Below are 13,399 nucleotides of genomic sequence, written 5' to 3' on the forward strand. Positions count from 1 at the left end.
AGCTTAAGTTCCTCTTTTCCTATTCGTATCCCTTTGTTTTGTTTTTATGGGTTTTTTTGGGGGGTGAGGGTACTGGAGATTGAACTCAGGGATGCTTAACCACTGAGCCATATCCCCAGCCATTTTTATTTTATATTTTGAGACAGGGTCTCACTAAGTTGCTTAGTGCCTAGCTGAGTTGCTGAGACTGGCTTTGAACTTGTGATTCTCCTGCCTTAGCCTCCTGAGCCACTAGGATTACAAATGTGTGCCACCATGCCAGGCTAGTGCCATGGTTTTTGATGGGGACAGTTTTTGTCTATAGACGTTTCTGCTTATTGCACTGGGGTTATGGAACTGGCAATGTACAGACCCCTCCCCAAACAGTTAACCACTGTGAAATATCAGTATTGAGAAGTTTGAGAAAACTTGCTGTCAAAAGACAAGACCCAGAGACAACCTGAACTTGGGACTTGGAAGGCCATACCACTAGTTAATAGTAGGGCAGGGACTAGAGCTCATTTTGCCATGGTCTGATGTTCTGCTTGCTACCAGGGGGGCATTAGAGCCATATGGCATTATATGACAGAATATTTTATCTAACTTCATCTCCCACTAAGCCTGACTCATATTTTTTCCCTAGTCATACTGAACTATTTGTATACTATACAACTTAATTCATTCGTGTCCATGTTATTTCTTTGCCTGCAATATATTTCTCTCATTTCTTTATCTAGATATTTCACGTCTTCTAAGAAGCCTTCCCTAATCTATAATGCCCTAGATTGGGTTAAAAGCCATTTCTTCATTCGTCTATAGCTAGTCTTTCTCATATAATAAAGAAATTTTCTATTTATATATGTTTTCCTCACTAGGCTGTAAGTGTGTTGGGAGTTAGGACTCTTTCAGTCTTCAGCGTCCATTGCATAGTACAGAATGTGTGTGTGTGCAACACACCTTCAGTCATGAATGTAAGGCAAACTACGTGGTTAGAAAAGAGAGAAATCAGTGTGAAATAGTTTTGGGAAAGGCTTCATAGAGATTGTAAGGCATGAAATTTTCCTTAATTCCTTGAAGGCATTGATGAATGCTTGAGCACCTTATGGTAGGCAGTAGTACTAAGACAGTAATGGGTTTTTCTGGTGGTGTCTTTCTGCAGGTTGATATGTCAGACCTCTCCCCAGAGGAGCAGTGGAGGTAAGTGTCACATGTGGGCCCTACCAGTTGGGAACTGAAAGTTAAACCAGCTAATGGAGTTGTATAATGACCATCCTTTTTCCATCTGTGGGAGGTAGTGGCTCAAGACTGACAGGACAAGTCTTTGGGGGATCTTCCTAAGTATCTGGATCACTCCTGGGTACCTCCCTCAGTCCTAGGGTGTAAGTGGGTAATTGCACCAAACCCTCTATCTGGGTTTGAATACCAGTTCCACTATGTGAACTTGGACAAGTTGCTTAACTTCTCAATGCCTAAGTTTGCCCCATTTGTAAAATGAGGATCCTAACAGTATTATCCTATATGGAGTTGTGAGAATTAATATATGTAATAATTCTTAGAATAGTACCTGGTATTTGGTGAGCTTCCAGTAAGTGTGTTACTTGCTTTGAAGATGATTATCATCATTAACATCATCATGATTATCCATGATACCCGATAGAGAGCTCTGGTTGAGAAAATGGGAGTTGTCCTCTGACTTCAGCTCTTCTACTAAGTTGCATTGGAACCAGAATGATTCAAAAAAAATTTTATTTTTATGATTTCTTATCAGTGAAGGAGTTTCAGAGTGCTTACCCCACAGATTTCACAGGGTTGCTGACCAGTGAGCTGAAATCAACTAAGTAAAATATAATAATGAGGGCTGGGGATATAGCTCAGTTGGTAGAGTGCTTGCCTTGCAAGCACAAGGCCCTGGGTTCAATCCCCAGCACCGCAAAAAAAAAAAAAAAAAAAAAAAAAAAAATATATATATATATATATATATATATATATTTAATAGTGAGAAAAAAAATTCCTTAGTTTAGATTAAAATTATTGATTATAAAAATATAGAATGGCAACAATACCAACTTATGACAAACCCAGCATGAGTTTAGGTGACTTCAGGCTCAATATGCACCAATTTTGTATCATAGGTACCAAAATATTTTTAATAGTTCGGAAGATGTTCACAGAAATGTGCTATCTTCCTTAAGGAAGGTGACAACGCCACTGTGCTCTGCTTTGCAGGACACAAATGTTTTGTTCTAAGCAGTGCTTATTATGAAGATCTTTAACTGGATCATGTCTAGAGGAAGGCAAACAGGATTGATTGTCTTCACGTCATGTTACATGAACAGTGGCTGAAAGATCTAGAACTGTTAGCCCTAAAAGGGCACAGGAAAATTGAGGTAGTAACAGGAGAGGTGTTTTTTTGTTTGTTTGTTTGTTTGTTTTGTTTTTGTTTTTGTTGTGCTGAGAATTGAACTCAGGGCTTTTTGCATTAGAGGCAATCACTGGACCTACTGAGCTATGTCCCCAGCCCACGGGAGGTTTTTTGTTGTTATTTTAACAAGAGCTTGATAAATCTTTAAAGGGTTGTTGTTGGAAAAGAGGAGTAGATATATCCTTTGTTTTTCAGAGTATAGAATTAGGTCCAATGGGTTGAAGCTGTAGGAAGGTAGATGTTTTGTCTCATTTTTAGAAGCATTTTTAATAATCAAGGTATATTGAGAAGTAATAAGCTTTCTGTCCATAAAGTACTGGAATTTTATTCATTAATAAACAAATACGAATATCTACAATGTGCCAGACCCTGCTAGTTCTAGAATACATTAACTTAAAAGGCATATGTTCTTAGCCAGTGGAAGTATCCAAACAAAGTTTGCAAAAATGATTTTTGCATTGTGCATGACTTCTCTGGTCTTTTATATATCCTTTTTTGATTTCAAGTTATATACATCCATTTACTTGTGTTTTGTCTGAGAACAAGAAACTTGTCTCTTGCTATCTTTATAACTCCCCACAGCACTTGGGCTTTTTTTTTTGTTTTGTTTTGTTTTAAGTATTTTCTACCCTCTTAGCTTAACCTAGCCTCACAACAGCTCTGTGAGGCAGGCGGAAAAGATATGGATTCCTTTTGACAGATGAAGAAATTGTGATGGAGAGATGTAAGGTTTCTTGGCCAAGGCCACATAGGTGAGTCCGAACCTAAGTTTCTGACTCCCAGTCCTATTCTTTTTCTGTTAGGTTCTTCTACCCAGGATAGAATCATGTTAGATGAACCCTTAGGTGCTGGGGCTGACTGATTGACATTTGACTGCCTACTCTGTCCACCACGTTTTTAAAAACTAACATTTTTTAAAAACCATTTTTAGTTATAGATGGACACAATAACTTTATTTATTTTTATGTGGTGCTGAGGATCAAACCCAGTGCCTCATGCAAGGCAGTCACTCCACCACTGAGCTACAACCCCAGCGCTCCACTAACATTTTAAACATAAAATTTTGAAAGAACTACATAATGAATACCCTTCTGACCACCACCTAAAAAAGTTAACTTTTTGCTATATTTGCTGAATCATTCATCTACCCATAATTTTTCCCACTGGGTTCTTCTTCCTGTTAGTCTTTCACTGCCCTTGGTAAGTCCATGAAGACATCATTTACATTGTCCTTTCCCTTTCTCCCTTAATATCTTGGTATAAAGGAAATTTATACAAAATCTCCTGACTGCAAGCTACTTTTGGATTCCATTTTCTCTCTAATTCCCTTGACTTTTTCTAACCCAGAGTGGTAGGAGTAACTATTCTTAGAGGAAGTTTTTGCTAGTATTGACCAAGGGAATGACTTGCTACTAGTCCTCAAAACTAAAGAATGCCAAACTTAGATTGATAAAAAGTTTCCAACTATACTGTCTTAATTAGTGAAATTCCTTGAGCTCTTGAGGAAGCTGCAAAATATGGATGCTTATGAGGATGTCACTGTTGGATGACTATAAAGTTAAAGCAGTCCAGATTTTTTAGCTTTTAACTAGTCTTAAGAGCTCTGGCCCTGGCAAAAAAGGTTGGATGAATAAGGCAAGACCCTGGAATCAGCACACATTCACAATATTACCCCTTTATTGGTGTCGTAAATATCATTAACTAAGAGTCTGAGGCTTTATGGCTATAAACTCTGGATTACTTTTTTCTTCCATTGACAGGTTTGAATAGAACTAAAATGGGCAGTGACACAGGCTTTTCCTGAGATCTCCTTCCTACTATAAGAAAGTTGTCATTTGTTTCTGCTTTGAGAAGCAGACAACAGACTACCCATCTCTAATCTCAATAGCTGAGCTTTGTTGTGGGGTCCCCTAGAACTTCTATTCTATCCCCTAATATCTGTCATCTAGGGTGTTTGTCCTTTTAGCCCCTAATTTGCATGGTATCCTTCACTTGCAAGTCACTGGAGTGTGTTCTGAACTCTATGAACTGCTAGAATATCCCTAGGAAACACTGCTTCTTCACCACCACACAGTCCCTGACTTGGCTCACCCCATCTGTTTGGCTTTCAGGGTTGAGCACGCACGCATGCATGCTAAGCATCGTGGCCACGAAGCCATGCACGCTGAAATGGTCCTCATCCTCATCGCTACCTTGGTGGTGGCCCAGCTACTCCTGGTACAGTGGAAACAGAGACACCCCCGCTCCTACAATGTAAGCCACTTTGCCTCTCACTTCTTTATCAGTCATCAATAGACCCTTCCTAAGTCCCACAGCTCAGCCTAACTCAGGCAGAGAAAAACAGTAACAGTGAACTTTATAATGGAATGGTAGATAGTTTATGGGGTGCATGCATGTGTGCATGTGTGCGTGTCTCTCTAAAGGGCAAGTGATTCAGTACATGAAAACAAAGATAGAACAGAGACTACTTTCACTGCTAGAAAAGGTAGGTGCTTCCTTTTAAACATTGTGGGACAGATTCATGAAGGAGGTATTCTTTAGAAGTATTCAGTTGGAAGGAGGGAAGGTCACTTGACTTGGAAACCAAGGTTCTGATTAATCTTACAAGTAGATTGTAAGTCCCATTAATCTGTATGCCAAAAAATAAAAAGCAAAAACAAAAATCCAGCAATGGAAAACAGGAGGAAAAATATATTTAAGACATACAGAGAAAAATAGCTAAGTGGAACAAATACTTCCTTATCAGTGATTAAAAATAAACATGATCCATTGATATGCTGGGCATAGGAGATTTCCCTTAGATATGAAGAGAAAGGAACTGAAAGTGAAAGAATGGAAAAAATATATTCCATGCAAATGATGACCAAAAGAAAGGTGGGGTTGCTATATTAAATCAGAGGAAGTAGACTTTAAGAAAAAAAAAAAAAACTGCAAGAGACAAAGAACAGTATATATTGATAAAAGTTCTATACACTGAGAAGATAATAGCAATTATAAATATATGTGTACCTAACAAAGGAGCCTATGTGAAACAGAATCAAAGGGAGAAAGAGAGTTCTACAATAACAGTTGGAGACTTCAATACCTCATTTTCAATAATGGATAGAACAGCCAAATGGACCATCATTAAAGTAGTAGAGAACTTGAACAACATTATAAACTAAACTAATTAAACTTATTAAATAGGTGTGTACAGAATACACCAAACAATTGCATAAAATGTATTCTTCCCAAGTGTGCATGAGACCTGCTCCAGAATAGAATATATGTTAGAACAGAAATAAGCCTCAATAAATTTAGAAAGATTGAAATCACAGACTCAGTTACTCTGCATGGCAAGTAGTATGCTGGATTCTATTACAACTATTTTCTTAGAAGTTTTAACCTTTTCAAGTATAACAACACTTTTTCACATAAAAATGTAGCAAACAGCCACATAATTTTTGTACCTTGAAGGACTACAGAAGCACATGTTAGAGTAACAATAGTTAACATTTTTTTGAGTTCTTAATGTTTTAAGTGCTTTACATGTACAGACTCAATTAAACCTCTCTACAGTCTGATAAGATAGGTACTGTTTTCTCCAATTACAGGTGAGGAACTGAGACAGAAAGGCTAAAAATTCTGCTGATGTGATAAAACTGTTATTTGAACCTGATGATTTTAATTAGAACTTTTAGTCTTAATCCCTAAATGATTCTTTTCCTTTTAGCATATGCTTTTTCAAACCTCTTGTAGTATGGCTAGAGATTCCCAAGGATCTATAGCTCAGAGGATGGGAACTGCTATTCTGTCTTATTTAATTCATCTAACAGCCCATAAGGGTTAGTATGATATTAAATGAGGACACTGAGTCCCTGAGAGTTAGGGTATGAAAGGAATATGAATAGCTAGAGCTAGAATTTGAGGACAGGTCTTCTGTTTCATATTTCAAATTTTCACCAGTGCTGTATGTTGCCTCTGGAAGTGATTTTTCATCAAGGGAACCAAGAGATAGTCTGGAGCATAGGAAGAAGAGAAGCTAAACTTTGACTTTGAGCCAGTACAAGTTCTAGGCAACATTGGCCTATAACTAACTCAAGTGTTAGCATGTGCTACATGCAGGGATATCTGTATCTTCAGGTCACAGTGTATGGAATACCCATATGACATCAAGGCTTTTAGAACTAGGTGCTGTTCTATCCATTATTGAAAATGAGGTATTGAAGTCTCCAACTGTTATTGTAGAACTCTCTTTCTCCCTTTGATTTTGTTTCACATAGGCTCCTTTGTTAGGTACACATATATTTATAATTGCTATTATCTTCTCAGTGTATTGAATAGCCAAATGGACCATCATTAAAGTAGTAGAGAACTTGAACAACATTATAAACTAATTAAACTTATTAAATAGGTGTGTACAGAATACACCAAACAATTGCATACTAAACTATTGCAGGTGGGGTTTCATGTATGGCCTGCTCATGCTTCATACTGTCATCTGGGACAAGATACTTGTTTCTTGTGTGTGGTTATTGTGCCTACTCTATGAAATTGGAATTACCAATATTTCATTAACTGAGCCTGGAAAATTAAGAGAACTCATAAATCAAGTATACAGTATGAGTTCTTTTGGCATTTCTATGCTTGTACTTAGAAAAATTCCTAACTATATAGTGTTGGCTAATCTGCAAAGATTTTTAAAAACCTACACTGAAGAAAGTGAGGATGCATATATGCACTACAGTGGTTTTTGTTAATTAGTTTTTTGTTTTTGTTGGTAAACTGTGGAATCCTTTCCTTAAACAGCATCTTAAGGAAAAACCCACTGTGGAAACAGTTAAGAGATGAGGTTTGGGTAACCCTATTTCTTCTGCTTCCCCATTGGAATTTCTATAGGACTCATCAGACCACTGTTAGAAAATCACTGATTAGTTAGTTCTTAATAGAAAATATGACTGCTATTTAACAAGTCCTGTTGTACACGGAATATACATAGTCATGTCATTATTTAATGACCACACATTGTAAACATGCTGACCTTCATTGGTGAGAGGATATGCTAACACTATAGAGTATCATGTACTGTGAAACTTAAACCCTTATGTTTAGAAAATAAAGAAAAGGAAATCTGTAATGTCCTGCTTTATGCTGCTGTTATTACAATGATTTATGTTGGTTTTGTTAAAACTTTTATTGTGTACAATGAATATTTTTATTGCTTTAATTAAGTACTAACTTTGGAAGAAGAAAAATTGCCCAAGAGGCCTGTGTACAATGGCATCTCCTATCCTTTTTCAAGCTTATCAGAAGTTGGAGCTGTTTTTCCTTGGAGGCAGTGTAAAATAAAGGAGTGCTACCATACCCGGTGGGTGCCAATGCTTTTTGACTCACTCAGCATATTCCTTTATCATAGTTTTAAAAGTCAAATAGTGCAGGATGTGGTGGCATATATCTACAATCCCAGCAACTCAGGAGACTGAGGTAGGAGGATTACAAGTTTGAGGCCAGCCTTGGCAATTTAGTAAAATCGTGGAAGTTGAAAGAGCAGAACACAGGGCTGGGGTTGTAGCTCAGTGGTAGAGTGCTTACCTAGTACGGGTTCCATCCTTGGCACCAAATAACAACAAATAAAGTTAAATTCTTTAAAAAAAAAATTACACATGAGTCTCTGATTCTTCTGTGACAACCACTTTCCACTTCTCTAGGTATTTTCTAATTCTGACCTTTTTGTTTTAAAGTAACATTGATATATACATTTTTACTTTTATATTTTATGTATTAACTTCCTGCTTTGGAAAGTAGTAAGTGTATAATCCTTATATGCTTCTTCCAATTTTTATTTAAGTAAGTATTCATTGTTTATTATGACATGTAAGTATTATTTATGGCTGTTACCAGGTAGTATGTTTTGGTTACATCCATTTCTTTCTGAAATGTTGACATAAAACTCTTGTATATTAAGAACAAGGCTTTTGACATATATGTTGCTGGTATTTTTCTCTAGTTTGTCATTTGATTTTTTAAAAAAATAAGATCAGTACTGCAATTTTTATTTTTTATTTTTTGGTACTGGGGATTGAACCCAAGGGTGCTTAACCACTGAACTATCTAGTCCTTTTAATATTTTATTTATAGACAGGATCTCATGAGTTGCTGAGGTTGGCTTTGAACTTGAGATCCTCCTGCCTTAGCCTCTCAAACCACTGGGATTACAGGCATGTGCCACCATGCCGGGCAGTACTGAAATTTTTAAAACTAGATTTATGAACTGTCTTGTGGACTGTAGATTATTCTTTGCCATTCTGGTTAGATACATCATACTATTCCTGACTTTCCTTGCTGGTTCATCTAAAGCTAATATCCATAGTTTTGCAATTCTTAGAGACTCCTTACTCTCAGATCTATTCTAGATTAAGGGTGGGTTCTAGAGAGGAGAAGCAGAGCAGAAACATAGTTGGGACATTGCCAACTATAAAATTTCATAAACATAATTAATAACACCAGGTAGTATTTATTGATTGCATTATAATTTAGCAATTTTGCTGTAAGGTAGATATTTTTCATTATTGAGTGGATCAAGGAACAGAGGCACAAAGAGATTGAATCTCACTCAACCAGTGATTAGCAGTGTCAGAATTCACACCCCCTCCATCTGATACCAGTGCTATGCCCACTTTTTCATATGTCTATTTATTTATTCAGGCAGCAGATATTCTTTTATTCTTTATAGGCCCATGCTAGGGCTATGGTCAGTTAATGTTGTTTCCTTTGTGATGAAACCACTTTGAAAAATAGTTTAACATCATGTAATAAAACTGAATATTCCTATTCCCTATAATTTAGTAATTTAATTCCTAGATGTGTTTATCAAGAGAAAATTTTGCACGTATCCTCCTAGGAGCATGCACTAACAATTTCATAGCAGCACTGTTTAAATTACAAATAGTAAAAATTTGGAAATGACCCAATAGCCATATGTAGATACATGGATAAGTTCATGTATTATTTTCATATAGTGGAATATCATATAATATATAAAACTTATAAAATAACATAATTACAGCTGTGAATAATGGTAAAAATGAATCATAGCACTATAATATTGAGTGAAAGATCTGGAGATGTAGTTCAGTGGTAGAATGTCTGCTTAGCGTGAATAAGGCCCTGAGTTTAATCCCTAGCACCAAAAAATAATTAAGTGAAATAAATAAGTCATGGAAGACTATAACTTGGTACCTTTTATAGAAAGCTGAATGAAAATGAAATAGCATGTTTTTAAGATATGTATATGTTTGATAAGACCATAGTTTTAAAAGCAAGGAAATGATAAACTTAAGATTCAGGATACTCCTAACATTGTTTGAAAGGGAGATTGGAGGATAAGATGGAGAAGAGCACATAACTAGATATAACAGCATTTCTGAACCTTGAAGATGTTACGCTAAGTGCAATAAGCCAGTAGCAGATAGTGATATATTAAGTATCTAAGGTAATCAAACTGAGAAAAATAGAAAAAAGAATGGGGCTATTGGGAGGAGGGGAAAATAGGGAGCTATTGTTTAATGTTTCCATGTTGCATGATGAAAAAGCTCTGGAGATCTGTTACACAACAATGTGACTATCCTTAACACTACTGAAAGATAGTTAAAATGATCAAATTTTTTTTCTAATTATAATTAGAAATAATTTTTAAAAACAAAAGTGGCCCATGCAGGGACTAATGATAAGCATATTCATTAACCAACTATTTGAATAGTTCCTTTCCTTCTCTACCAGAAGTTATAAAAATAAGACAAGGAAAGACAAAACAAACAAACAAAAACCCTGCCAAGACAGAGACTTCCTTATCAGGTATTAATACATGCCCTAAGAATAGGCAAATAGAGGGACTGGGCTCAGTGGTGAAGCGCTTGCATGGCATGTATGAGGCACTGAGTTCAATCCTCAGCACTGCATAAATATAAATAAATCAAGGTATAAAAATACAAGAACATTATTTTAAAAAATTAGGCAAATAGACCTTTGGACAGAATGAGGATCTTATAGACATAGCTTGTATAATAGGAATTATATTTTTGTTTGTTTGTTTTTGGTATTGAGGATTGAACCCAGGGGCACTTAACCACTGAGCCACATCCCCAGCCCTTTTTTATATTTTATTTAGAAACAGGATCTTTTTTTTTTTTTTTGGTGGTGCTGGGGTTTGAACCCAGAGCCTTAGTGCTTGCAAGGCAAGCACTCTACTGACTGAGCTATATCCCCAACCCTAGAAACAGGGTCTTGCTGAATTGCTTAGGGCCTTGCTAAGTTGCTGAGGCTGACTTTGAACTTGTGATCCTCCTTTCTCAACCTCTCAAACTACTGGAATTACAGGCGTGTGCCACCGTGCTCAGCTATAATGGGAACTCAATATACAATAAAAGCATAACCACCTATCAATGAAGATATTATGTAAGTAGGTTATGTTGCAAAAACAAACTTACCACAAGGAGGAAAATTAAAACTAGGTTCCTACATAGTACTGAGTACACAAGAGGCTTAAGATAAATTAGGGCTGGGGATTGTAGCTCAGTGGTAGAGAGCTAGCCTAGCATATAGGAGGCCCTGGGTTTGATCCCCAGCACCTCAAAATTAAAAAAAAAAAAAAGGTGGTTTCAAAAACAGAGAAAAACATCCCCCTCAGTACTTTTCATTTTCTCTTCTGAAACAGAAATAGTCACTGGTGAATGTATGAATTCAAACATTAAAATACATTCATTGATATGCACAGGTAATAGTATAAAACTGAGTAAAAGTACATTTTTATGTGTGTGTGGTGCTGGGGATCCACTCTGGGGCTTTGCATGTGTACCACTGAGCTACAGCCCCAATCCAGAAGCAAATTTTATATATAATACTCAAGGAGGGTACCTTTTCCTATAGAAATAGCAAATTGGGACTCAATTTGTTCAATGGTAGAGTGCTTGCCTACCATTCATGAGGCCTTGAGTTTAATTGCTAGCACCACACACACACAAGGATGGAAAAAAAAGTAAAGCTTATGAATTTAATAAAACTTATATAGGCAGGTAAGAAAGATTTGATAAATTTAATAACATTAAAATTAAGGATTTGAAGTTAGGGATGTAGCTCAATGGTAGAGCACTTTATTTGTGTGAGGCCCTTAGTGGTTCAGGCCCCAGCACAGCAAACAATAAAAAGGATCTTTTTGCCTGCCTATTCCTACAACTTCTTGGAATTGTGGACAATAACTGAGAAAATATACCTTGCTGGAAAAGATGTCTAGTATGCTAAGGATTATAATTATACTAAGTTCTTCAAAAGTCTAATCTTATGTTTTAAAAAAATTAAGAATTTTTGTTCCATAAAAGATACCGTAGGCAAAGTTAACTTATGACCTAATGGAGAAGAGATTAATAATGATTAATCCTGGTATCAAAGTAATATCTAGACTACACAAAGGAACTCCTATGAATCAAGGAAAGATAGTAATTCCAACAGAAAAACTGACAAAAGATGCAACAGAAAATGAGAAAATCCAAAAGGATATTAAGCCTGAGAAGAGATGCTCAAAGTCATTGATAATTAGGAATTGCATATTAACATTAAAACAGCAATGAGGCTAGGCATGGTGGGGCACCTCTGTAATCCCTGCTATTCAGGAGGCTGAAGCAGGAGGATCACAAGTTCGAGGCCAACCTGGGCATTTTAGTGAGACCCTGTCTCAAAAAATGGGGATGTAGCTCAATGTGAACACTAGCCTAGAATGTGCAGGGCCTTGAGGTTTGATCCCCAGCACAACAAAAACAAACAAACAGCAATGAGTTATTACTTTGCATCTATTAGACTGTCAAAAATTTAAAAACCAAATAATACCTAGTGTTGGTAGGGATCAGGGGCAGTAGGAGCCTTTGTGTAATCTTTTGTGTATATAAGAACTGCTGCAGGCATTGTGGCTAGGTCAGTCAAACAGAATATACAGACACACTGTGATACATCCTGAAGGGGACATTTGAGAAGGTCTTCATTTCGGTCATACTTGTGGCAGTAACTCTCAGTCAGGAGTTGGAGACAATCTGGATATCTATTTTTGAGAGAATAAGTAGTTAAAATGTTATAAATGGGCTGGGCTGCAGTGGTGCATACCTGTAGTCCCAGCAGCTTGGGAGGCTGAGGCCGGAGGATGGCGAGTTCAAAGTCAGCCTCAGCAGTTTAGCAAGGCCCTGTCTCTAAATAAAGTATAAAAAAGGGCTGGGGATGTTTGCCTCAGTGGTAAAGTGCCCCTGGGTTCAATCCATGGTACCCACCCCTCAAAAAAATGTTATAAATGCATGTCATGAAACTGTGTTGTAGTTAAAGGCAACACCTTAGGTGTACCTGTAGCAACTTAGTTAGAACCCTAAAAGCATAGTGCTGAGTGGAAAAAGGAAGGAATAGACATATAGTACAATGCCAATTAGGAAGTTAAAAAAAGAAACAGTTTGTATGAATGTGCACACATAAAAATATGCATTAGAATGTTCTTGGGATAAGGAATGAGAATAAAATATAATCAAAACAAATCCCCAGAGAATGTTGTGTAAAAGAAAGGCAGTAGGATTGGGTTTTTTGGGTTTTTTTGTTTGTTTGTTTTTTGTTTAAAATATTTTTTTTAGATGTAGATGGACGCAACACCTTCATTTTATTTGTTTATTTTTATTTGTATGTGGTGCTGAGGATTGAACCCAGTGCCTCATGCATGCTAGGTAAGCACTCTATCACTGAGCCACAACACCACCCCAGGATTCTTGTTGAGTAGCAGAAACATGAACTATTTGAGATTAGCCATAAGAACTTTCAAAGAAATGCTTGTTATGGCATGCCAAGAAAAGATGGAATTAATTGATCAAGCTTGTGTTTCTTTCAAACTGAGTAAATTTGTTTGTTCTTCACAAGTGCAGGTTGACTGCTCAGTCTCTTAGGGGGTACCCCTGACCCCTGAATGGAAAAATATTAGGTCTACTCTTCTAGAGGAGG

At 36.7% G+C, this 13,399-nt stretch overlaps 1 protein-coding gene across 1 annotated transcript in view; it reads left to right on the forward strand.

Annotated features, from left to right (window-relative positions):
* The window catches only part of Rnf121 (ring finger protein 121), a 62,622-nt gene that overhangs the window by 24,498 nt on the left and 24,725 nt on the right, over positions 1-13,399 (forward strand). The window contains exons 2-3 of the mRNA XM_047515949.1: positions 1,139-1,176; positions 4,513-4,654. Coding sequence (XP_047371905.1) covers positions 1,139-1,176; positions 4,513-4,654 — 180 coding nt within the window. The remainder of the gene's footprint in view (positions 1-1,138; positions 1,177-4,512; positions 4,655-13,399) is intronic.

This window comes from Sciurus carolinensis, chromosome 11 (assembly GCF_902686445.1).
Source record: "Sciurus carolinensis chromosome 11, mSciCar1.2, whole genome shotgun sequence".
In the NCBI taxonomy this organism is placed as follows: domain Eukaryota; kingdom Metazoa; phylum Chordata; class Mammalia; order Rodentia; family Sciuridae; genus Sciurus; species Sciurus carolinensis.